Raw genomic sequence first — 23,319 nt, 5'->3', positions numbered from 1 at the left:
TGTGTGTGTTTAGCAGTTGAGCACCATTTATCACAGCATCATGAACTGCTCTGCTTCCTTCTTACCCTCTGTTAACCTTCCCTTCTCACGGCGTGCAACTAGGTTTGGAAAGAACAGCATATGCAGTCATAGATGTATCCTTCATGAAAGGAATCGGAGGGAAGGGGCTTTTGTTAAGGCATAGTACAATCTTCAGGTAGCCTAGGGAAGGGGCAAGCAGCATGCGAGTTATGCTGAAATGAAATCCATTTTTAACAAATGGTAGAGCATAAGCTTCAGTGAAGTAATGCAACTGTCAAACAACAAACAAATGAGCCATTGGTCTTCAGCTGCTGCATGGTATTTCCAGAAAGGTTAGTCCACTTCGGGGAGGGCATGCATAGGTGTTCAGAGCCAGTTCAGGGTGCCTCATAAAGAACTGTGCCAGCAAGACAGACACGGGGGAGGAAACCTGCTTTCCACTTGTCTTTCACCCTGTTGGCCCAGTTAATGGATTTAGAAACTGCAGTAAATATCTAGACACACTAATCTAGCACAGTTCCCTCCCCCCTCTTTTTGGAAGGAACTGCTCTTTCTCCAAGTTTCCCTCTGCCGTCTAATGGGGTGTATTAGAAGATGCAGACACTAAAGCAGATCCTTGAATCTGGTTACAAAACTGATGTGCAGAGTTGCCAAAAGCCCAGGGTATCAATAAGGAAAACCCCAACTCCATTTCTGTCTAACTTTATTCCATTTCACACCAGCTTCTGCATCAGCACTCTAAAATTAAACACAATGTTGCTAGGGTCAGACAGTTCCCATATTATGCATCTTTGTGGCAGCAAGTCCTTCACAGGCCTCAGGACGCTCCATCTATTCCCCCTGTACCGAGACTCATATATTGCAGGTTAACTACATGAATACGCTGCAGTATGGTACTGCTCAGACCGATTCCATTTCCCGTAGGTGTCAGCCAGCTATTTTCAGATTCTCCTACCACCTTGACAACCTCTGCTGAATCATTTATAGTTTTGCAAACGCTCCCTTTTTAGGTTTCATTTTAGCCAACAACTCAAAGTAGCTTTCATGTAATTTATTTTCACTAAAAGCCATTTTATCCCTACAGGACTTAAACAATTGTCTCACACAAATCTACATTTCCTTCCTTATTAAAAGTATGTCATTTATAAGCAGTGTGATACAGCTGACAAAGGAAGTTCCATCATTATAGTCATACTTCCTTTGCCTGTAACAAAAAGCACCCGACTTCTGTTTGTCTACCTGTCCTTTTAGATGACACCGAGATCAGTAAGGGATGGAAACACAGAAAAGCTAGAAACTTTACATTACATAGAATGCGGGCTATAGACTGGCTGCATCTGCAGTGACATAGAGGATTCTTACTGTACAATGCATCAGTTGCTTACTCTGCACAACAACAAAAGTTAGACATGTTCACTGCTTGCTGGTAAAAGCTTCCTTACGGGCCCCCTGGCTATCAAAGGAAATTACAGCCATTGTCTAAGTGGTAGGTTTCATCATCATGTACCTCATTTCTCCACCAGCCTAAACTATTCACATGATGCCAAGAAACATATGTCACCACAGTAACTCCTCCAAAGTTCACCGTCTCACTTTCTAATGAAATTAAATAAATTACATTTTTCTCTAGGTACGGTGGAGATGAAGGATTTTCTCTCTCAGCCTGCAGCCTTGCACAAGATGTGTCTTCCTCTGGAAGCTGGTTTCACATGGTGGCTTAGATTTTCCCACTTTGTATCTAGCACCATTTGAAATCAGTGTTCTAGGAGCAAGAATTACAGCGTGGGAGGAGATCCAGCAGCTGCTTCACCGATGGCCTCTGCGCCTTAAAATAGCGCTTTCTCCAATGGTTACTTTTTGGCGAACCATCCGCTTTGTAACATCATCCGATTTCTAGACACTATACAATCACTGTAAACACCCTCTCAAGCTAGGGCCACAACAGGAAAAACTTCCTTCAAATGTACTTCTACTTAATAAACAATGGATATTGAGTTAAAGTTGTCCAGAGTAAAGTGAAGTGATCCGAAAGTTGCATGAAAATCAACATAGCCCTTATCATATCTTGACAGGCAAGATTTACAGAGAGTATATTTCCCTTATTATACTGTCATTAGGATCCTAACATTTAATTTACTAACTTAATCAAATGTATTTCCACTCTGTGCCTCGGGATTTTACTGTCACAGAACTATCAGTCCATAGCTTCCACAGACTCGTTCTGCAAACACAGCAATTCTCCAACAATCTTATCTCACCAGGTAACAAACACAAGTACCTTCAGTAAGCATGATGAAGTCACACTGATGCACAGGGAAACCACTTTTATTTTTTAAATGTTTGTTGCTGGTAACTTCTAGTTGATTCAGTAAACTTCTACCCTTGCATACCAACCACTAAATGAAGTTAAACTATTTTTGCCCGACTTCACTCTTGTCAAACTTGTTATATACACAGAAAGGATGATCGCTGGGTGGATGAAGCATTTGATCAGACCACTGAAAAGGATAGCCTCCATTAAAGAATGCATAGCTGTCATCTACAAGAGGATTCTTCTCTGAGCCAGAAATATGTCTCTTACACAGGCTGACCGATTTCTCTTGGTGTTCAGAGTCTCAGTTTTTGTCTAGCACCATTTGAAATCGGTTATGATGTAGGGGGAAAAGCAACAGTAATGGAAAACTTCATTCCCCCCCACTCCCTAAAGTCCTTATAGATAAACACCAAAGTATCATCTTGCTTCACAAACACGTATGGTATGCTTTTCTGTTCTCTGACCTGAAGTTACACCTACAGGCCGAACATCCTGCATAAAAGGAGGACAGTCGGCATCAAGTTCAACTAGGATGGATGCTTAAAGTGAATCCGAAGCATCTATTCAAACACGTAACTAAGACTCTTCAACTCGAGCAAGCCAGGGCACACGCGTGAACACGACCACTTCTTTCTGACCAATTATATTCCATGTGCTATTTGTTTGCCTTTAACCTGTTATTTACTTAGATTTTTTTCCTTTAAATAAAATTGTGTGCTACTTGGTATTGGGCTCTGTCTCAGGTAGACAGATAACATGTTTCCCTGCTGGACAATATCTAACTGTTGCAAGTATATTCATTTCAATCCCCAGCTCTATTTTCACCATCCTATACCAACCACACTCAAGAGTGAGCATTACACTGATCTTAGGTGCAACACTGAGAAGCCTACCAAACACTGAAAGGTCACGCTACTTAGTTTAAAAGAAATGTAACATTTATTGAGTAATACAGAAATGAATGCACTTGTTCTAAACACTGCTGTGCAAAACTGTACCTATTCTGTTTCTTCCACTGTGACAACATACAGTTTTACCAGCAGATGGCAACAACGCAGCATTTTTATTACATCCAGCCTTTTTATTAGCACAAAGTACATGTGTTCAATGTGCAACATGACTCAGTATCATCAGTTCCAGATTCTAAAATGAAATAATTCATGTTGGACTGAGTTTTAGAAAAACGGCGCAGAATTCATTACAACTAGGACAAAGTAATTTGTAGTGCCTAAGTCAAACTACCTAGTAGCAGCCTATCCTATCCTAGGCTCACTGCAATCCCAAAACAGTTAACAATTTCTAAAGGTATATAATCTACATACTATCATTTGCAATGTATACGTACTAATCTGAGTATCACAACCACAAATTAAAAATGCAGCATACTAAGTCATTTTTCTATTCCATCCTCTAAAAGGCTCCACTCTGTTTACAGAGCGGACTCCACGCATTTCTTTGCAAAGAAACCAAAGTAGGTCTTGAATGTGAACTTGGCGCAATAAATAAATAAATAAAGAGATCACATTTTATTTACATTTTACTTAAAAACAGGATGACATCTGTCACTCAAGAGACAAAGGTGCCAGACATTCTGTGGGCTACTGACTAGTTACCACTGCTCTTGATTTAGTGTTACATCAAAACAGCTGCTCTCGTTTCCGTTAAGTTTTTATCAAATTTTTCAGGTGTGAACATTGTAAGGTTTTGGAAACTCTGCAAAATCCTCTGCTTTTCCAAAAGGAAACCAAAGACAAGAGACTGCTCAGCATATTGATACACATTCTCTACGCTACGCATCCAAGTATTCATTTAATAGTTTTGTGCACAAAGTTCAAACTTTGACCTCAACAGTTTCCATCTAATGCGAGTTTGATGCGTGAAAAGCGCACATCTTTAAGAACAATGAAAAAGATCTGTTTACCACAGGATGAATAAAAGACAAACACTTACTGCTAAATAATATTTTTATTTATAATATTACAAAACACTAGGCTTTACATCAAAAATTGAAAAATAAGCCCAACTTTTACAAGGTCTTTTCACTTCAGCGTTAAGTGCATTTCAGCGTATTCAAAAACATTTGAAGATGCCATACACAATCAAGCTAGCTAATGACCAACACACACAATTCCAATATATTAATCACAATATTTACAAATAATAAACCATTATCAAACTATACATCATCTGCTCAAGAGGCACTGAACAACAAGTCGCTCTGTTTAGCCAAAATCCTTTTTCATACCCAGAGACCATTATGAACTCTAACAATACAACTGTTGGGATTGTCCCAAAGAGCCCTATAAAACCCCAAATAGTCTTACATTGTTAAAACAATCTGTTCACAACACTGGAGAACAAGTGCCAATCCACCACAGACAAGCAAGAATAGTTTAAATGCTGCCTCAGTCATCTGAAGTGAGGCCATTTGATCTTCTGAGAAAAGTGGTTTTTTAAAGTTGCCTCTGTTTTTTGATAGCAAACTCATCAGATAGTCACTAAGCCAAAAACTGCCCTAATTCAGTTTTCAGTTTAGATAATCACGTTAAAAGTTACACTTACGCATTTAAATTAACAGCTATCAATGCAAGTCCGAGTCTTAATTCACGGCAAGTTCTGTGATGGGAGCTCCTGGAGTCACCATCTTGACAAAGTGACCGTTTCTTAACGCAACCAGCCATCTAAAGAGAGACCACCTCTTCCGACACCACCAGCATACCCACTCCTTCGCTCTTGCAACTAAGTTGGTTGAGTCTTCCTTTGAGACAAAGAGAGCCAGGAGTCAGGCAGGAAAAGGCTCATGTTTCTCAACAGACATCCATACTATCCTGCATTACAGATTTCCACTTGCATAGTGGTCTGCATACAAAGATTTGAAGTGCTATATGTGAATATAAGATTTTAAGAAAAAAAGCAAGGAAGCTAGATCCATACAGCAACCCTTCTACCCTAACAAGCAGCAAAATTATCCCTGAAACTGATAGCAATGCTAAATAAAAATCAAGCATCCTAAGGAACTCACATTGTGCTCCCTACAGAAGGCAGCTACCATGGATTCCTCAGCACTTCTTTTAGTCAAGTGCTTTCTGTCAATAGGCCAACAAATCTGAAGGCAGGGGACACCTTTGCTGTGGAAGCCTTCCATTTTCTATTCCAGCACGTCCACTGTAGCCTTTCTGGGATCATACCAAAAAGCTAGGAATATATATGGCTTTCTTCCTTCTTAAAGGCAATGGAGAAACTACAGAACTCTGATTCAAAGGCACAGTTTAATTCATTAGATATATAGAAGCAAACTTTGGCAGACAAAGAGGTAGTGTATATGAGACCTGAACTGTGAAATTTCGAATAGATGTAGCCTTAAAAGGCACCAATCTTTTAAGCAAATAAATAATTAAAACATTTCAGAATACAACATGTATCGTCATTTATACTGCCTCAATTGCAAAAGCAAACTAGAAGCACATTAAGAATTTAATGAGCAGAGCTAATATTGGATAGTCTTCAGTAAGGCAGCAAGCAGCAGCTGGTACTACGACAGTGATACTTCTAGTACTCCGGCCAACACAGACATACTCCCGCATGCTACAGATAAGCGTCTTTTTAAAGGCAATTTCACACACAAAAGACAATAGCAGTGGCCCATAAAGAAAAGCACAGATACATATTCTGACTTTTTAATCCTATTAACAATTTCCTACTATAGTCAATCCCTACTACAGAACATACCGTAACAACACTTTCAACACCAGAAGTACAAGGTATTCATCTACAAAAATTCAACACGAGTGCAATCATTTCTCATTTCTGATAGGCACATTCAATTCAAATTCCCTCCCACCCCCAGAAAAGGTCATTCATGCTTTACAGCTTGTATATTTGGCAGTACATGGAGTGCTGTCATGTTTCCTACAAATAAAAAAACAAGTCAAATCAGATATTTTACATTTAAATAATTTTTACATTTATTCTGAAAGCATATCCTTAGCTTTATCATTAAATCAACAGTTAGTCATGAAACTACATCGTTATTTGTCCTCTTTAGTAAGCAACTGTTACGCTCATGAGACTTTTGTTTCAGTTTCATCGACTAGACTGCTAAAAAGAGACCCAAGGACTAGAACAGCATTTGATCCAAATGGATCATTTCAAGTGATGATCAGACTGTGCCAGAGCATTACCAGAAACCGAACAAGATTCCTAACTAATCTGGAAACTATGTCGTGAGCATTTAACGATTTTTTTAAACAGTCATTTTTAGTACATATTGTATAACCAGAAGCTGAATATTAGTTTGTGAGACTTTTGACTTTGTAGTGCACTAAGAGTAAATTTACAATATTTAAACATATGAGGATTCAAATTTTTAGTTACATTCATGACTACTTACACCATATATTTTCAAAGTCCTGAATTTGAAAATAGCAATCACTTACTCCTGAATTATGTTTTTTTTTTGGGGGGGGGAGAAGCACTTCTGCATTATTACGCAAGGTCTCTAAGGAGTTCCCAGGTACCATAAGACAGAATTCAGGAGTCTGTAGTGTGTACACATACCAACTGTGGCTATGTCACACTAATTTCTCTTATCACTGTCATGTGCAAAAGGGAAGACTGCAAATAAGAATTCTTGATTCTTCCCCCCTCCCCTTCCAGCTCTCCAAAAATAAGATTAGTTTTCAGGGTTAGATAGCCTTATCTCCATTAGAAATATCTTACTTCAGAGACAAAAAAAACATATTTCCTAGTCCATATATTATTTTGAAGAGACTCCAGGCTGAAGTTTTATATATGCCATCTCAAACTTAGCAAGAATACAGAAAGGTCACTTGATCTTAAAATAAAAATCAAGCCTATGCTTTTAAAGACCTTTGCCTTAATTCAGAATAAGAGAATTTGTGCAATAGAAAAGAAGCAACACAAAGGCACTCTCTTAGGGAAACAATTGTGGTACAAACTCGGACCATTAATGCAGTAATGACAAAATTCTGACAAAGTACAATCAAATTAAGCACATAGATCTGTGCTGCTGTAACAAGGTCTGAAGAGTCAGATTTTTTTAAAGAGCTAATTTGGACTCGACAGAAGTATAGGAGCAATCGTAACTGCTGTCAAATGCATCTGACTCCTGGACTAAGCAGCAACTAAAAATATAGGAGAGGAAAATAATTCTAAACAAGCAACTATATTTTGGCCCTTTTTAGGATTATAGCACTCTGAATTTGAAAAACAAATCAGCTTTGTATACAGAAGTTTAAGAGATCTTGTTTGCACCTTCATTTATTTTTCTTAGGAAGTTGAAAATGAATCAGAAATTCTGAAAGACATATAATCAAGTTTCACGTAAAGGGATGCACGCTACCATTATAATGCTAGTATCTGCATGCTGGGGCAAAAGTAGTTTCCAGCTGCAGTAGTGTTCTGGTTGCAGGAAAAAGCATCATTAGTTAGCAAAAGCAACACACCATTGGATTCCATCCCACACTGCAGTCTGTTGCTGAACTGCGGAGCATTACTGAGACACAGGCAACATCCTACTGAATAAGTACATGCTTTGTACCCTACAATAAAAAGTTACTCATTCTTTAAAGGCAGCTCAAAGCTAAGATTTGTGATATGCAGTCACTCAAAGCTATCATTCAGGGTACTGAATGACAATTCTTCAGGTAGAGGTAACATACCCTGTTCTCCTAGAATAAATGTACAGGGAAGAAGAGGCATACTTATTATAACCTTTTCTACAGGAAACCACTGTTCACAGCTAGCTGGATTCCATACTTCCCCTGAAATTCTGAGTACACCATTAAAAAAAAAAAAAAAAAGATACTTAGGCATCATTGCAAAAGTCCAAATTAAGTGGAATGCATATACCTTTTAAAGATTCAATTAACTCATTTGTGCAGAGTCTTCTGTCTCAGATGATACATTAGTTTTTAAAATACATGTTTCCTTGCAACTTTCATCAACTGTATACGAGCTGAACAGCAGAAGGGGGAAAAAGGTCTAACTGAATATCCTTTAAAACAGGTAGATTAAACACAAAAGAAAAGAGAGCGGGCAAAGAAAGATTTTTGCTGTAATGCAAAGACTACAACCCAGTCAGTATGAGGTACTGGTAGCACAATGGTTTGTAAAGGCTCAGGTAATTCAGGAATCCAAGAACACTGAATGGTGAGATTTAGGCCTTAATAAAAGGAGATTAAAATTTTTTCCTTGTCTGAAAGTCCAATTTAATTTCGGATATTCCTAGCAAGCTTAAGGAAAGCATTGGGTGCAACAAGACTTTTCATACAGTAAATTTTTCAGGAATACGACCTTCTTTAATTTTTGGTGCTATTGTTTTATACCTCACTTCCTCTCCACACTGAGAGCTCTCTCCCCAAATGAAGGCAGAAAGCATTGCCACACTACTATCAACTCCCAAATAGTGATGCTCAGGCTATCCAGGTTGCAGATTATCCAAGCCACAGATGAAAAGCAAATGCATTGCATTACTTAGCAGCACAGAGGTATAAAGCCACAGACACTCTGCTTACAGGGCCACTTTGACCCTTGAAATGATACTATAGTGCCTACCTGTATGGAGGTTACTAAGACTAAAACTTTAATGGATCTAAGCTAGCTTCAGGATTCTCCCAAGTGGTACTGTGTGCACTGCAGTGCAAATATAACTGTAGTAGTAATTCCTCTCTGGTTTGCTCTACTGAAAGCATCTCTTCCACTGTCTCACACACCCCAGACATCTTTTGACCAAATCTCCTGGAATTTAAACAGTTTTGACAAGATGCACACCTCTCCACATCATAACATTCTAGATGTACCAGCTAACTTGCTCTGTTTTGAGCATTTTGTCTGTTACAAACTCTTTCTCCAACAAAAGCATTTTTTTCCCCCAAGAATTTAAAGACATACATCACTGCAAGAAGCAATGCACAAAAAAGAGCCATTTAAATCTTCTCCCCTATCCATAAGGAGGTATACCTTACAACCAGTTATTTTGAAGATAAAGTTTGAATGGCCCTTTATGTTTCATTAAAAACAAAAGAATGCTGCTACTTATGCAGTTAATATCTTACAGCTGGCTTTACCAGTCTTTAACACAGGGTCACCAATCATTGCTGCTGCAGGAGGAAAAAAAAAAAAAAAAAAGAAGTGGATCCACAGATTACACATTCTACTAGCAAAGCTGACTACCTGTGTTTTTGAATAGTGCAGTAGCATTGCTTTAGGCCAAGATTTCTCGTTTTCCCTGTAGCTACACCCGTATGATTTTATTCAAGTTCTTTCTGGTACAAAATTGGAATATACTAGTTCTTCAGTCACCCCCTCCACTGCTGTTGGTGCATCTTATGGAGAAGAGAGGAAACCCCTCACTTCACTCCCAAGGCTTCCAGTTCACTTAAATCACCCTGGCTCTTAAAACCTATGGAGACTTTCCCTAGTGATTCCAGATACTATTCAGGCAGCAAAACAAAACAGATGAAGCTCATAGAAGCCAATACTACACTGCTTTTAAGACAGGAACTGGAACATTTTAGAGCAGACACAGACATTTCTTTCACAGTAAGTACACCCATGTCAAGCGTAAGCCTAAGGACGTTGTTTTCCTTGAAATTAGCACAAGCTTTAATTAGCAGTTTATCTGAATAACAGATAAAAAAAAAAGGTTAAATATACTGTTAGGCACTTTAGCTTTCCGTCAGCTGCTGTGATAAACTCACATATAATTGTGGAGCATTTTAAAAAGAAAAGGCAGGTAAGGCTCAAGAAATTTGCATACTCGTTAGCACTGCTCTTGCAGAGTCATGCAGAAATTCGCAAAAGAAAAAAAAAAAAAAAAAGAGGTTTACTCACCCTTTTGGTGAAAACAATAGCTTATAGATCCAGAAGGCTGCCAGCAACACCAGAATTGCCACAATTGCTTTAGGAAGAATAAAAAAAAAAGGGAGGGGCCTTAGAATGATAAAGATCACCACTAGCTCACAAAAAAGTCTCAGAAAACAGCAAACCAGCAATGTCTTCACCCTTCTGTCAGTCCTACACAGCACCCTCCCCTTCCAACACTTAAAATATGCATGGCTTATTTCACAATGATATCTCCGATGCTTTACCCAAGACTCCTCAAGGTACTTCAGTTCAAATACAGTGATCACCAAGATGGCAAAACCCAGCCAGCTTAAAAACATTAAAATAGATGTCATAACATCCTAACAACAATTTTTAGAATGTGTTTATAAGGACGTGGTGGTAGAGTACTACATTCATAAAAGCTTTCTTAAAAAACTGGATAACAAGCGCAAAGCTGGAAGATAGAGGAAGCAACTTGTTGACTAGGCCCAGTTATTTATCTATTCAGAGCTTTAGTAAACCCACAGCACTCTCCTTGTATACTTCATGCTCTGCAGAGTTTACAAAATCAGCAAAGTTGTGGAATGCTACCTTTGAAATCTGACGCATCACACATGACAGAAAACTCATTTTACATGAAATTGATTCATAATTGCTAAGCAATCTTTTCTTGAAACATGCAGGTTTAGACAAGCATTTAAAAAAAAAAAAAACAACACACACACCACAAACCTTCAAAATCATGTTACACATTAGCGTAGTCACAGGCAATGACCAAAACCAGTCAACATCAATTCCAAGTAAAAAATATAGTTCAAATCGTATCTTGCTCAAGTTTTATAGGATACTTACCACAGATGATGACGATAATATATGCACCTAAAAACAGAGTGAATTAGTATCACAAGTGGAACACGTGCTTCTTATTCAAACATATTATCTAAATATATGCTTGAGGTTATTTCAAATAGATCAAGCACTTTTGTCAATGCAAGCCTTATAGCAGACCAGTTCCTACCATAATATCTATCAGAGCTTACAATATTCCTGTTCTTAAATGGATTTTACCAAAATCCATTTTTCCTCATGTCAAAATAAAGAGAAGTTTGCATTAAATGACTTCTCCTAAATACAAAAGCATGTCCCCAAGAAGTAAATCTTCCATTACATGCATTTTTTATTCTAACGGAAATGTTTGCAGTTCATACTTACTTAACTGGCAAGTTGGTACTTCAGGCATCCATCTGTTTGCTCCAACATACTGAATTTTAGCTTCACCATGTAATGTGTAGCCTGCATAACATTCAATTGTAATACTATCCCCTACAGAATATGACGATTTTAATCCAGCAATTACTCTACCATGACTAATGTCCAGAGTGGAACCAAAAACTATAAGCTCACCTGGAAAAAAGAGGAATAAAGTCCAAATATAGCACTGGTACATGAAGCAGATTGAAGAGTTTGCCATCAAAAACCCCCCACATTTGTTAAGTATAAGAAGCTTAGTCAATCTTGAAGACACTTGATATCAAAAGGTTTCCTGCTTCCTAGAGGCTGCAGATAATGTGTGAAACGCGTCCATCAACAGACGTAACAAAAATACACATCTCAACTTCATCAGAACAAACAGCTGCAGCAAAGTAACGATAATCTTTCCATTTATGCCATAACTAGTGCTCACATAGTGCAAACTGTGGTTAATGTAAGGTCTGTCATCGTCAGAGGAAGAATCTTCAGAACACTTCCAGAACAGTGTTTCACACTGCCTTTTGAATTTTATCACTTTTTGTAAACAAATCTAAGACTTAAAAAGACTCCAACTATGCCCAAAATTCATCTCAGTTGCTCAAATCCTACCCGAAAACACTCTCAGCCTGTTAGCAGAATCTGATTCTTCCTATCTAGGCATGCTGACAGGCCTCCAACTTTCAGGCACTGCACATTACTACATCAGACATTTGGAACTCATCATTCTGCCCATGATTTATTATGATTTTTACTCACAGTTTTGCAATGAACTCCACGTATCACGTCCTTCACATGTTATCGTCATCTCTCCAGCACCATCAGGAAAAGCGCAGTGAGCACTGCATTTTACCTGAACAGATTCTCCTTTTGCATAGTCAGATTTCAGTGGAATTATTTTTCCATTTCTGATCTTTGGTGCACCACATACATCTTCAGTAACTATGTATTTTCAAAAGTGAGCAGAGGAATAACGTTTTAATGTTTTATAACATTAAGTCACTCAACTTTTGTACGAGAAAATAGATTAGCTTATCTGAACTGCTAGAATTCTAGCATATCTATACCACAAATCTAAGTATAAAGGTTTACTTGAGAAGACTACTAAAAGACTCTCCACTGCAGGTGTTCCTTAAGGTATCTTGACGCAGTAGCTAAGAAATCTGTATCTATTAGTTACTAATTCTTGTAAGCTCTAGAATCATTTCCAGGTACCTTATCAGACTCATTCGTTATAAAACACTCAAACATACTCTTCGCAGGAATGTTCTCGTTCTCAGGACCTCATTATTAGAGAGCACACGTAAGACATTCTCTCACTGTTCTCTACAACAGTACTCCCTCTCCCTCTGGCATAAAGGGGTTACAAAAAGTCTATTGCAATGTCCCCAGTCCTGCAAATTAGTCCTGACTTAACAGTTTGCCTGGTCAGCCTCTAAAAGCCTACCGCACACCATACAAGATGCCTGGAAAACAGGCGTGGGTAAGAGTGAATTGATACAGAACTTCAACATTTTAGAGTGCTCTAGGAGAACACTATAGATTTCCTCATTGTGCATAATCTTAGTCCTTTCTATCAAAATTCAACAATACTCATCTTTTCTCTTGTATTTCTGTACGAAATCACTAGAACAAACAGCGCGATACTATTACAATGCAGTAACATCACAGCACGCCCATGACCCAACTGCTACGTGCACGTCCGTAACTCAATTCATTCTCACCTGTAAACTCTTATAGTAAGAGTCACCATAACACTGAAAAAAACTGACACAGAGTCTCACCTGCAGACAATTTTTTTACCTTTGGATTTCAAACTACAGTGTAATAATTTTAAGTTTTAGATAGATTTACAACATTCTCAACATACAAAAAGAAAAGCCAGATTCCTATTTAAAGACTTACTTTTTTTACAGGCTGGTTTTGGGGGATGCCAGGTGCTATCTTCGCGACAGGTAACTGTTTCATTTCCAACCATGAAATAGCCTGGATTACACTCAAACGTAACTGAATCCCGATAGCTATAGGAAGGCCCAAATCCAGCTAGTTTTTTTCCATTTTGAACTTCTGGGTTATCACATTTGACCACTGAAACAGGTAAGAAAAATATGTAGCTTTGAAATATTTGTTAACAGTATGATTATATTAGACATTGCATCCTCTTACTCCTTGTAAGATAGTTTTTTCTAATCTAATTACTCAAACAGTTTTGGAAGGGCTTTAGAAGAAAGTTAAAGATTTTTCATCTGCAAAAGCACAGGCTTTATGCTTCCCGGGCTTTGCACTTATTTCTGCACTCACATAGTAGCTTTGCTGAGAAAAACTCTTCCTTCTCTTTTCACTATCCATAACGGAACTCACACGTTCTTGCTCTTTCATATTTTTTTCCTTCAACTACTCAGGCTTTACGGTCTCCCAGTTCCTTCACTTCGTTCTTGTCACTTCTACCAACCGCATGCTTACATTTTAAATTTAAGTTTTGTCAGTCACGTTTTGTGAAACGATCGATAGCCATAATGCAGTTGATCAGATTACCACTGGAGCTATATCAACTAACAGCAGCAGAAGATACGTTCTTTCTTTTCTATAGGGAAGTCCATTTCACACCCACCCCGGCTCTAGGAAAGACACGGAGACATTCAAGTTTTTGCGTCTCACAGGCTACAATAAAGAAAATATATTTAAAAAAACCTAACAACCTCTACATTGTGGAGGTGGTCCACTCCAAATTCCATTTTGGTCTGCATCATATGTGCAGAAAATAGAATCCGCGCCAATTAGTGAGAAGCGATCCATGCCTTTTGGTACATCATCACACTTATAGATCACTGTTGTTTGATAAACATAGCTGTCCACTTCACTGTATCTCCCATTGGCTATTTTTGGAGGTGGCTCACAAGGAATTTCTAGAAATAAATCAAATAAATTAATCGACAGAGTTTTACTGTTACTTTAACTTACTTCAGAAGGATAAAAAAAAACCAAACTCCTGATTTTCAAGTAATTTCATTTAAAATCTGGCATAAAGCCATTTCTAAAACAAGCTACAGTTACAACTAAGAGTTAACTGTGGTCATTTACAACAGAGCGTCCCAATTTCAAGATGACTTTGACATTAACCAACATGCACTAATTATCACAATGACTGAAATTTATCAGTAGTCACTCTTCAGATACACATGTCCAGTAGTTCAAATTAAAAATCAGTCCTGTTTCATCACTGTTTCTTACACTGGCAAATTCATTTCACTGCACAGTCTGTACAGCTGTTTTTAATGAGCTACCATCATCTGAATATAAACTTAAACATATTTACTCACGTTCACAGAAAGGAAGACCTTCACTCCAGCCAACACCTTTACCTTCAATTACACAGGTAACTTCATTAGTTCCACGCAATCTGAATCTAGACAGATGAAAATTTTAAAGAGGTGGAACTTAAGAAATCACTTATTACTCCAACAAGTGGCTAGAAACTTTCTTTACATAATTCTCTTCTACCAAAATGGGGACATACCAAGTTTTCTGCTGTAATGAGAATGGTATCTTAAAAGATTTTGTTAACAATCTCAACTTTGAAAACAAAAGAAGAGCAAATGAGAAGTCATTAAAGAAACGGATAGAGGTCTTGTGGTTTTAAAATGTGTACCCACTAATACTGATGCCTTGAAGTTACTAAGCAACTAAGCTGCTAAAAGGAAGGGGAATAAAACCTGGCAAGAGGTTAGCACTTTTGACTTCATTTGTTATAGGAGAGGGACAGTGAGCTATTATTCAATACAATAATCAAGTATAATGGATACAGTCATTCCCCCTCCCAAAGGAGCATTTAAAAAAAATAAAAAGTCATTAGAGAGAACACTACAGGTTTCTCTCTACAGAATCCTACTGAAAAACTTAAGCCTTGGTTGACGCTAACAGGAAGTTAAACTAGGGAACTAGTTCAGGTTTTGCTGTGGTTTAATTTGCTCCAGGTAGAACTCAGGAGATATTTCAAGTCAGAATGGAAATGGAATCTGCGTAAAAAAATTTAGATTTGGTTCAAATCTGGTCTAAACAGAAAAAAGAAAGAATAATTATTCACTTCAACAAAATCCTTACCCCTCTTGACAAGAAAAAGTAATCCTTACCCCTCTTGACAAGAAAAAGTAATCCTTACCCCTCTTGACAAGAAAAAGTAATCCTTGAACCAAATTTAAGATCAAGATCTTCCACATGAACAGAACCATGTTCTAAGTCTCCTGGATGTCTACATTTTCTCTCTGGGGAAAAAACAAAAACAACCTTACATCTTTTGTAATTACATACAAAGACTAAGTCTTTGGCATCAACTGCCCTTAAAGTCAGCCTTCAAATCACAAATCTGCCAAAGAGGTCTTCTGTTTGGAGGAGCGGTCTGCAAACAATCAAAAGAACATTCAAAAGATACCTTCATTATTTTGCAGCGATGACTACCTAAAAGATTTGATGACATACTGATAGTCTAACAGTTACATTTACTGTCTCTTATATTAACTATGAAGATTTAATTTTCTACTTAAGAGTCCACTATACCAGTTACACGCTCCTTACAGACTAAATAGTTTGAAATCATATCATGCTTATTGATCTCTCGGAATTTAACCAGTACCATTCACCATAAAGGCAGTATTATGTCCTAAACCGTCACTTTCTCCTTCCAGCAGTATTTGCCCCTAAACTAAAACACTTTCGTCAGACGTTCCACCCACACCCCAATAGTACGTCCATATGAGACACTGCCATAATTTGAATAGTTTTACTTTTCCAAAGTGTGTTGGTTACTGAGTCATCTTTTTTTTTTTTTTTTTAAATATACATGTACACACACATCCCCAACACGTTCCTTCGCATTTAGTACTTCACCTAGCACCTCAGCCTGCACAGGAGGTAGTTAAAAGAAAAACAGAAAACATCTACTGCTTTCATTAAGCTACAACTCTGTCTTGGTTTTGGTCGGTTAATTACTGAAGATTCATTAGGTACCAATGAAATCTTCATTATACTGAAGCAATGCAAACTTTTTCACTAGCGCCAAGATCATAAAGTTTTAGCTTTTCAGCTGAAAGCTTTTTCAGTTTTTTTTAAACTTATTTTAATTTTTTTTTTTTAGACCTGGGCCTGAATATTAGCATATTGAATAAAATCACCACGCATATGGAAAAAAACTAGAGCAACAGCATTTCCTAAGTTTTTTCCCCATATAAATTACTGGAGACTATCAGTTGTAGCCCAGAAATAACTGAAACCGTCAATTAATAACAGGAAAAAGAAAAAGAGCGCATGCATGCATTACCCGTACAGAACTGCTCTGTTTGTGACCACCGTGAGTCTGACCCACAAACAAGAGTTGATGACATTCCAGGGATACTCATGTACCCTGGACGGCAGTCATACGACACATTGGCTCCCACAGGAAAGCTCTTCGTTGCCTTGAAGTCGTCTTTGAGCTCTGCATAATAAAGTCTTTCTGGAGGTTCACATGTGCCTATTAGAATAAGAGGAAGGAAAAAGCAATATATAACTTTATCAACAAAAGACACAAGGTGAAGCATAATGACACGAAAGCTAGGTTAGGCCAATAAATTTTAACGATATGTCCAAAAAGTGATGCTAATAGCTAGAGCTATTTTTATCATTTTTAGTTTTTTTCAACTTATAGTTATATGTAACACCCAACCCTAACACATGTTTTGGCATCCTGCCTAGACAGCGCATTTCCTTTCAGTCCACGTTGTCTGTTTGCCTTCTTCCTGCAGTTAATTACTACTTAATTCATTGTATACACTAAAATGCTTATTTATATCACTGCCGGGGGGGGGGGGGGGGGGAGCGTGTTAATTTCCCTTCCTAAGGCAAAAGGCCAACCTCGGCCTGGCCAGCAAGGGCCAGAGGAGACGGTAAGGCGCAGTTTAAAGCCAGGTACACAGCCCCACGGAGGTCCGCGGGCGCAGACGAGGAACGTTTTGACACACCGTTTAACGCGAGGACGCGCCGCTGCCACGGAGGCCTCAGACAAACGTATGTTTAAGACCCTGCAGCCCAGAGCCCGAGGCTGGGTCCTGCCAGCCTGTGCCAGGCTGTGGTGGAGACCACGGCGGATTCACAGCAACCACCTCTTCGCCACGACGCATTCGTTTCCTTTTCGATTCATGTTTACATGGTAACCTGGAGACTTACCAAACCGTAACAGCAATTTAGGGCTAGCTGCGCAGACCTAACTTCGCCTCAGCCTTTCCAAAAAATAAAACCCAAAAACTCAGGGGCAGAAAGAGCACCCTGCTTTTGTTTGGTTTTGGTTTTTTTTGCCGCCCGGGCTGTCCGTCCCTCCGCCCGTGGCGGCGGCGGCGGCCCCCCGGGAAGCCCGCGGCCCTCTCCCCCCCTCAGCCCCCGGAAGCGCCACCCCGGCTCGCCCCGCTGCTCACCGTTGGCCGACGCTTCGCCCAGCGCCGCCGCCAGGAGCAGGAGCAGCAACGCCGGCCCGCGGCCCCGCCGAGACCCCATGGCGATGACGACGGCGACGGCCGAGCCCGCTCAGCTCTGCCCCCTCAGGCAGCTCCGAGGGCGCCTGCGCCGCGCCCCGCGCATGCGCCGTGCGCGGCCCTTTGTTTCTCGGCCGGCGGGCGGGCGGGCGCCGCTTCCTGCTGCGGCGGGAAAGGCGGCTGTTTCCGCGCGGGGCCGCCGCCCTCAGCGCCGCCGCGGCGGGGGACGGGGCAGCAGGGGCCGCGGCGGGAGGCGGCCGGGCCGAGGCAGCGCGAGGCCTGCGCGGGCTTTTGCCCGTGCGCTGACAAGGCAGCTAGATACAAACGAAGCCGCCGCGGTGTCCAGCCCGGCGCCAGGGCGAGTGTTAAAATAAGACCTAGAAACGTGAGGGACAGAAACGACCCAAAGCGATTATTGTGCACTATTCCGCTTTTATTAGGGTAAACCGCCTTAGAGAAACAGTGCAAAGGCGCGGTGGGGCAGGAGAACGGTGGTGGGCCGCCGCCTGAGCTTGCTGCAGCGTTAGTAGAGCGAGGATGCGAGAGCAGGCAGCCTTGGGAGATCAGCTCCGGTCCTGAAATCATGACTTTCCTTCAGAGTCGATTGGTCTGGGCGGGGGGAGAAGCCCACCCTACCTGTCCCTTTAGGAGTAGCTTCCTTGTACTGGCTTACACAAGACCGCTTGTGACAAGAGCTGTCGTTTTTATAGCCATTGTTCACTTGCACGTACCAGTCATAGAAACACCCTTGGGTTATGTATTCCTGCCTATTTCCAGGCAAAATTAATAACAGTCTTTTGATTGTTTAGTGATAGGAGCCTAACTTCTGTGCACGGGCGTAGGAATGCTTCTGTGTATGTTGCTCATCCCAGGAGTGCGCAAATAAGGAAACGTTTTTCATCAGATAGCGGGAGTACACACAAAAGTCCCTCTAAAACAGCATTTGTACTGTGCACTATTCAAACTTTGTTAGATCCTTACAGCAATTTAACTAATGGAAGCAGAAGCAGCAATAACTTCAATTCTATGGTAAAGTGCCTTTTTCACTACAGAATTTCAGTCTCAAAGAAGGCGACCAAAGCTTCGTGTAATCTGCAGCCAGTTTCTTTCGCATGGAGAACGAGTCAAATACTGGACTAGTGAAACCAAAGGTCTCCTGCCTAGACAAAAACAAAAAGACACACTGGTGCTAAAACTAACTTGGACTCTCCTGGTTTTGCACTAACGCCTAGAGATTATATCGTAATTTATATTTAGAGAGGGAGGAGAGAGTGCTTTCTGTTCCAGCTACAGAGAATGCACACATCGAGGGCAGTGTCTGGAACATTGTGTGGATTCACTTATCTAGATTTCAGGTGAAGCGTATGGAATTCAAGATACGTTCTGAAAGGTGTCAGGAAAAATAAAGCACGCTCATATTTAAAACCCGCTCTCTTATTTATACAACAAAACATCTCACCAGAAGACTGGGGGAAAAGAGTTTGGGAAAAGAGTTTTCTACTCGAATGACTATATTAGAACAACTCAGATAGGCAACTATAACTGATATTTTATGTTGAAGAGTATAAATCCATACCTGCTATGGAACACACGAACATTTTTGTTCAGTTATATGGTCCACAGGGGTACCGGTACCCATAGTTTTCATAAGTATGATAATAGCTAAGTGGTAGAGATGAAAATAAAAATAGTGAACTATATTAGTTTGTAAAAGAGCAGTCATACCTATTTCCTTTTAAGAAGATAGTCTTGGAAGTAAAACGACATAACTGCACAATCGATTCCAGGTTATTGAGCCTTATGCAGTTTGCACATTTGAGCTAAAGATAAAAAATTATAAGATCCAGGCACGTTCTGAAAAATAATTCATTTAAGTGTTTTGCCTGTATAAAACTTGGGACTTGACAGCAGAGTAAATGAATGAATGTTCAGAGGGTTGCCTTACCCTTCCTTCTGCTTTGAAATAATTTTCCAGACAATGCCCGCACCCAGGAGAATCAGGACTACTGCAGCTGTAACTCCTGAGAGAGAAGAACACATACTGTTTGTTTTAAAGCATATCAGCTCAACTGAAATAGCCAGCTCTTCTCTTCTAGTAAGTAGAAGGAAATAGCATGACTGCGGCCACTGAATAAAGCTAAAGATCTGGCCACAAAAATGTCTCTAAGCTACTTACCGAGGCCTACTGACCTAGACTTGTGTGAAGCTAAAGGGAAGAGAAAAACAAAATCAGTGGACCATTTTAATATAAAACATGATATTTCTCAACTGTAGTTAACCACTGTATTACTCTTAATCAGCTTTTACTGCCAAAGCCTAGAATACAGGATTTCCTAGAACTCTTATCATCATATACTTTTTCCATGCAGAAAGGCATTTGCATGTTGAAAAGGGAGATCAACAGCAATGAAATCTAAAACTGTGCTGAATAACTGAGGAAAACAGTCTTCAAACTGCCCTGGTAAAATCAGCAGCTTATTGTTTTCTACTTCCCTAGTAAAAAAATCAAATTTAAACAGATTTAAGAGGTCCTGGGAGCAGGCTGCACAGTTGACTTAAGATGCAAGAATGAAACTGTAGTTAGAAACTATCCTTTTAATGTTTTGAGGGACCTAAATTTCATGAAAAGTGTTTCTATTCCCACCTGTAGGATTCATTAACATACTGAAAAGAATAAACTCATTTAAACATAAACCAGGTAATATAATAGTTTAGCAAAGCAGATGTAAGCTAATTTATCATCCTTATTAGCCTAAATAGGTTCTGGTAAGTCTTCTCTAGAAGGAAAATACATATTTCTCCCTTATAATAATATATATTAGTTGAACTGCATCAAATTATTATAGTGAAGACACATCCATGCTGGATGTAAGCAACAGAAATGTGAATTTGTGCCTTCTGTCTGTAGCTAATCATTGCAAGCTTTTAAGGAAAGTACAGAAGCTGAATACATGCACTTGTCTGACCTTTACTTCATTTACATTTGCATTTCGCTTACCTAGTCTACATGCTGGCACAGGAGGGTCCCAGCTGAAGTCCTCTTGACACTGAATCTGACTGATGCCTTCCAACATGTAACCATCATCACATTCAAGAGTAATGTTAGTCCCTGGTCGATATGTATTTCCCCTCATGGTTTTCTTAACACCTAGAACTTCTGGGAATACACATCTGATCTCTGAAATTAAAAATAACAAAAAAAGGATGTTTAATGGGAGGGAATATAAAATACAAGACATACAGTTGCAGGTCTTTTAAGGCATTGTTCTTGAGTTGATTCTGAAAGTAACCAGAAAATAATTCTTATTCCAAAGTGTAGTTTGTTTCTTTGGGCTGTAGAAGTGGGTATGTAATGAACAACTACTGACCACTGCAGTCTGTGTGCCTATGTTCTTACAAGAGTCGTGGACCTTGATTTCAGCTGTGAGGAGAATTCATTCACTAATTTATCCGATGTTTTTGATCCACTACCTCCTGTGTCGAGACCCTAAGCACAAAATGGAAGTGGCTGCTGGCTCTGGAAGGCTGTTGATTGCCATTTTATCTTCAACTGTTTTCAGCAAAGGACACCTGCAAGTAGCCTAGAGGGTAAAATATAAGACTGATACTAACTAAGCTAGTTATAGTAGAAGTATAGTAGGATAAGAGGAAAACATACTATAGATCTCTTGATGACTATGAGAAGTCTTGAAACAGTTTTTAAACACTGAACATTTCAAAGCCTCAATGAATGAAATTTTCAGCTTAGTTCTTGCATTATTGCCAGACTATGAAAGGAAACAAAAAGATCAAATGCACTTGGGCACCTTTGCAATGGGGAAGAGGTGGCTCCCTCATTCCAGAAGTTGTACAATAAGTTGTTTGTGCCCAGTATGTACCCCTCATCACAGTGCTGAGTCACAGGTGACCCATAAGAAAAGTCATTGCGTCCCTGCAAGCTGCGCTTTCCATTACTAATAGCTGGACATAAGGGCTGAAGGAAAAGACGGAGAAAAGAGATGGAAGCAGAAAGCTGAAACAGAACGTAAAATACAGCAGAGACATCCCTTGTCAAGTCAGCCACTGCGCAAAAACACCATACCTCTTTAGGTCCAGATATAGATATTCAGGTCCAGATGAAAACATTATTGAGAGCTTATCCACTTCATGTGAGCATACGTGGCTACTACACTTCAATACCCCACCTGGAAAATCTACGTGCAGTGACGGTGCCTTGGGAGAAGCTGCCAGAGAGGCACATTTTGCTGATACTGTGCTACCAAAACATTTAGAGAAGAATGGTGTAGCAGTGAAGAAATCTCTGAGCTTTAGATCAACTCCCTATAACCCACTTCTAGTCTGTGAAATTCCTTTGCCCTTCAGGTATTTTAGTAGGCATACTCACTTACAAAGTCTAGGTCTTTATTACTCAGTCTAGCCATCTAAGCTATTCATCCCACTGATTTCAATGAAAGTGAGTTAGTTATTTCCATTTAAGCGTCTAACCACATTTGACAATCCAAGCCCAAGAATTCTGGAGAATATTCTCAGTGGAAACCGAAGGGGTAACATAAGCATGCAATTTTTAAGTTGCTTTGTTTTACACCTTATTTACATTCTTTTTTTTTTTTTTTTAAATCATCACATCTAGTAGTTACTAGCGACACTTCAAAACTATGAGAATGTGGAATGACAGGGAGAATTTTTCTGCCAGACTGCTTTGTTTAAAGAGCCTCTGACTTCAGTTACGTAAGCATTTAATACGTTATTTCCTCTTATTGTTACCCAAGTGTGTTTCAATTCCCGAGTCACTGAGGTGGGTGCAGCTCTGCAAAGGAAGTGACCTATGTTGGCAATGAATTCATTCCAGTGAATGTCCAGTCTTCAGTGCAGGAACACCCATACTAGGAATCTTGTCACATTCATGAAATTGCCTGTAGTCGAGTTTCCTTGATGACTGACCTTCACAGTGAGCTACACGGAAGTGCCAAGTCAGAGAGAGAGTATTTTCCAATAAGGCAATAGTCAGGCTCACGTGTAATTTACAGGTAGTCCACTAAAAACAGTTCTCAGATGTCATCACTTTCTTTGTTTCTTTTGTTAGTCATACTGGGGAGTGAGAGACACGAAGGAAGGGAAGGGAAAAAGTTTCTACTGGTAAAGAAAAAGCTCTTAAAACGTTGACTTGCATGGAGGAAACTTATTCATAGCAACAAGAGCAGAGATGCAAAACAGGCAAGAATTAAAACTGCCTTCCAGAGCTGCCTCCCACTGTACTGATATTCTTCCGACTATTAGGATGAGGTTCCCAGCCTCCTCCTTTACAATATCGTACTCTTCACAGGAACATCAGAAAGTGGATAAATTCATAATTAACAGATTAACATTATCTAGCTATGATTTGGAAGT

General features: G+C 39.5%; 2 protein-coding genes across 7 annotated transcripts in view; both read right to left on the bottom strand.

The window, feature by feature from the left end:
* Nucleotides 1-4,281: 4,281 nt before the first annotated feature.
* LOC138062116 (membrane cofactor protein-like) lies at nt 4,282-18,063 on the bottom strand. Of its 5 annotated transcripts, XR_011136148.1 has the most exons (13): nt 17,875-18,063; nt 16,746-16,937; nt 15,591-15,693; nt 14,752-14,837; nt 14,131-14,337; nt 13,337-13,519; nt 12,191-12,373; nt 11,396-11,587; nt 11,036-11,062; nt 10,190-10,256; nt 8,207-8,312; nt 5,358-6,244; nt 4,282-5,093 (listed from the first exon to the last, which is right to left on the bottom strand). XR_011136148.1 is itself a non-coding variant. In XM_068918304.1 (12 exons), exons 1-11 carry the CDS (start codon nt 17,951-17,953, stop codon nt 8,222-8,224), a joined length of 1,410 nt encoding a protein of 469 aa, XP_068774405.1. In that variant the 5' UTR covers nt 17,954-18,063; the 3' UTR covers nt 4,282-6,244; nt 8,207-8,221. The 5 variants fall into 5 exon arrangements, 3 of the variants coding, with proteins under 3 accessions (XP_068774405.1, XP_068774406.1, XP_068774408.1); XR_011136149.1 differs by lacking the exon at nt 8,207-8,312; XM_068918304.1 differs by having other exon boundaries at nt 4,282-6,244.
* Nucleotides 18,064-18,348: 285 nt separating this feature from the next.
* Nucleotides 18,349-23,319, bottom strand: part of LOC104142387 (complement receptor type 1) — a 29,356-nt gene continuing 24,385 nt past the window's right edge. For both annotated transcript variants that reach the window (XM_068918290.1, XM_068918289.1), the window contains 5 exons: nt 20,930-21,109; nt 20,108-20,137; nt 19,877-19,952; nt 19,508-19,593; nt 18,349-19,091 (listed from right to left, as the gene is read on the bottom strand). In XM_068918290.1, coding sequence (XP_068774391.1) covers nt 19,536-19,593; nt 19,877-19,952; nt 20,108-20,137; nt 20,930-21,109 — 344 coding nt within the window. In that variant the 3' untranslated portion in view covers nt 18,349-19,091; nt 19,508-19,535. The remainder of the gene's footprint in view (nt 19,092-19,507; nt 19,594-19,876; nt 19,953-20,107; nt 20,138-20,929; nt 21,110-23,319) is intronic.

The sequence above is a fragment of the Struthio camelus genome, chromosome 24 (assembly GCF_040807025.1).
Source record: "Struthio camelus isolate bStrCam1 chromosome 24, bStrCam1.hap1, whole genome shotgun sequence".
Lineage (NCBI taxonomy): Eukaryota > Metazoa > Chordata > Aves > Struthioniformes > Struthionidae > Struthio > Struthio camelus.
This window is presented reverse-complemented; position numbering and strand designations above follow the sequence as displayed.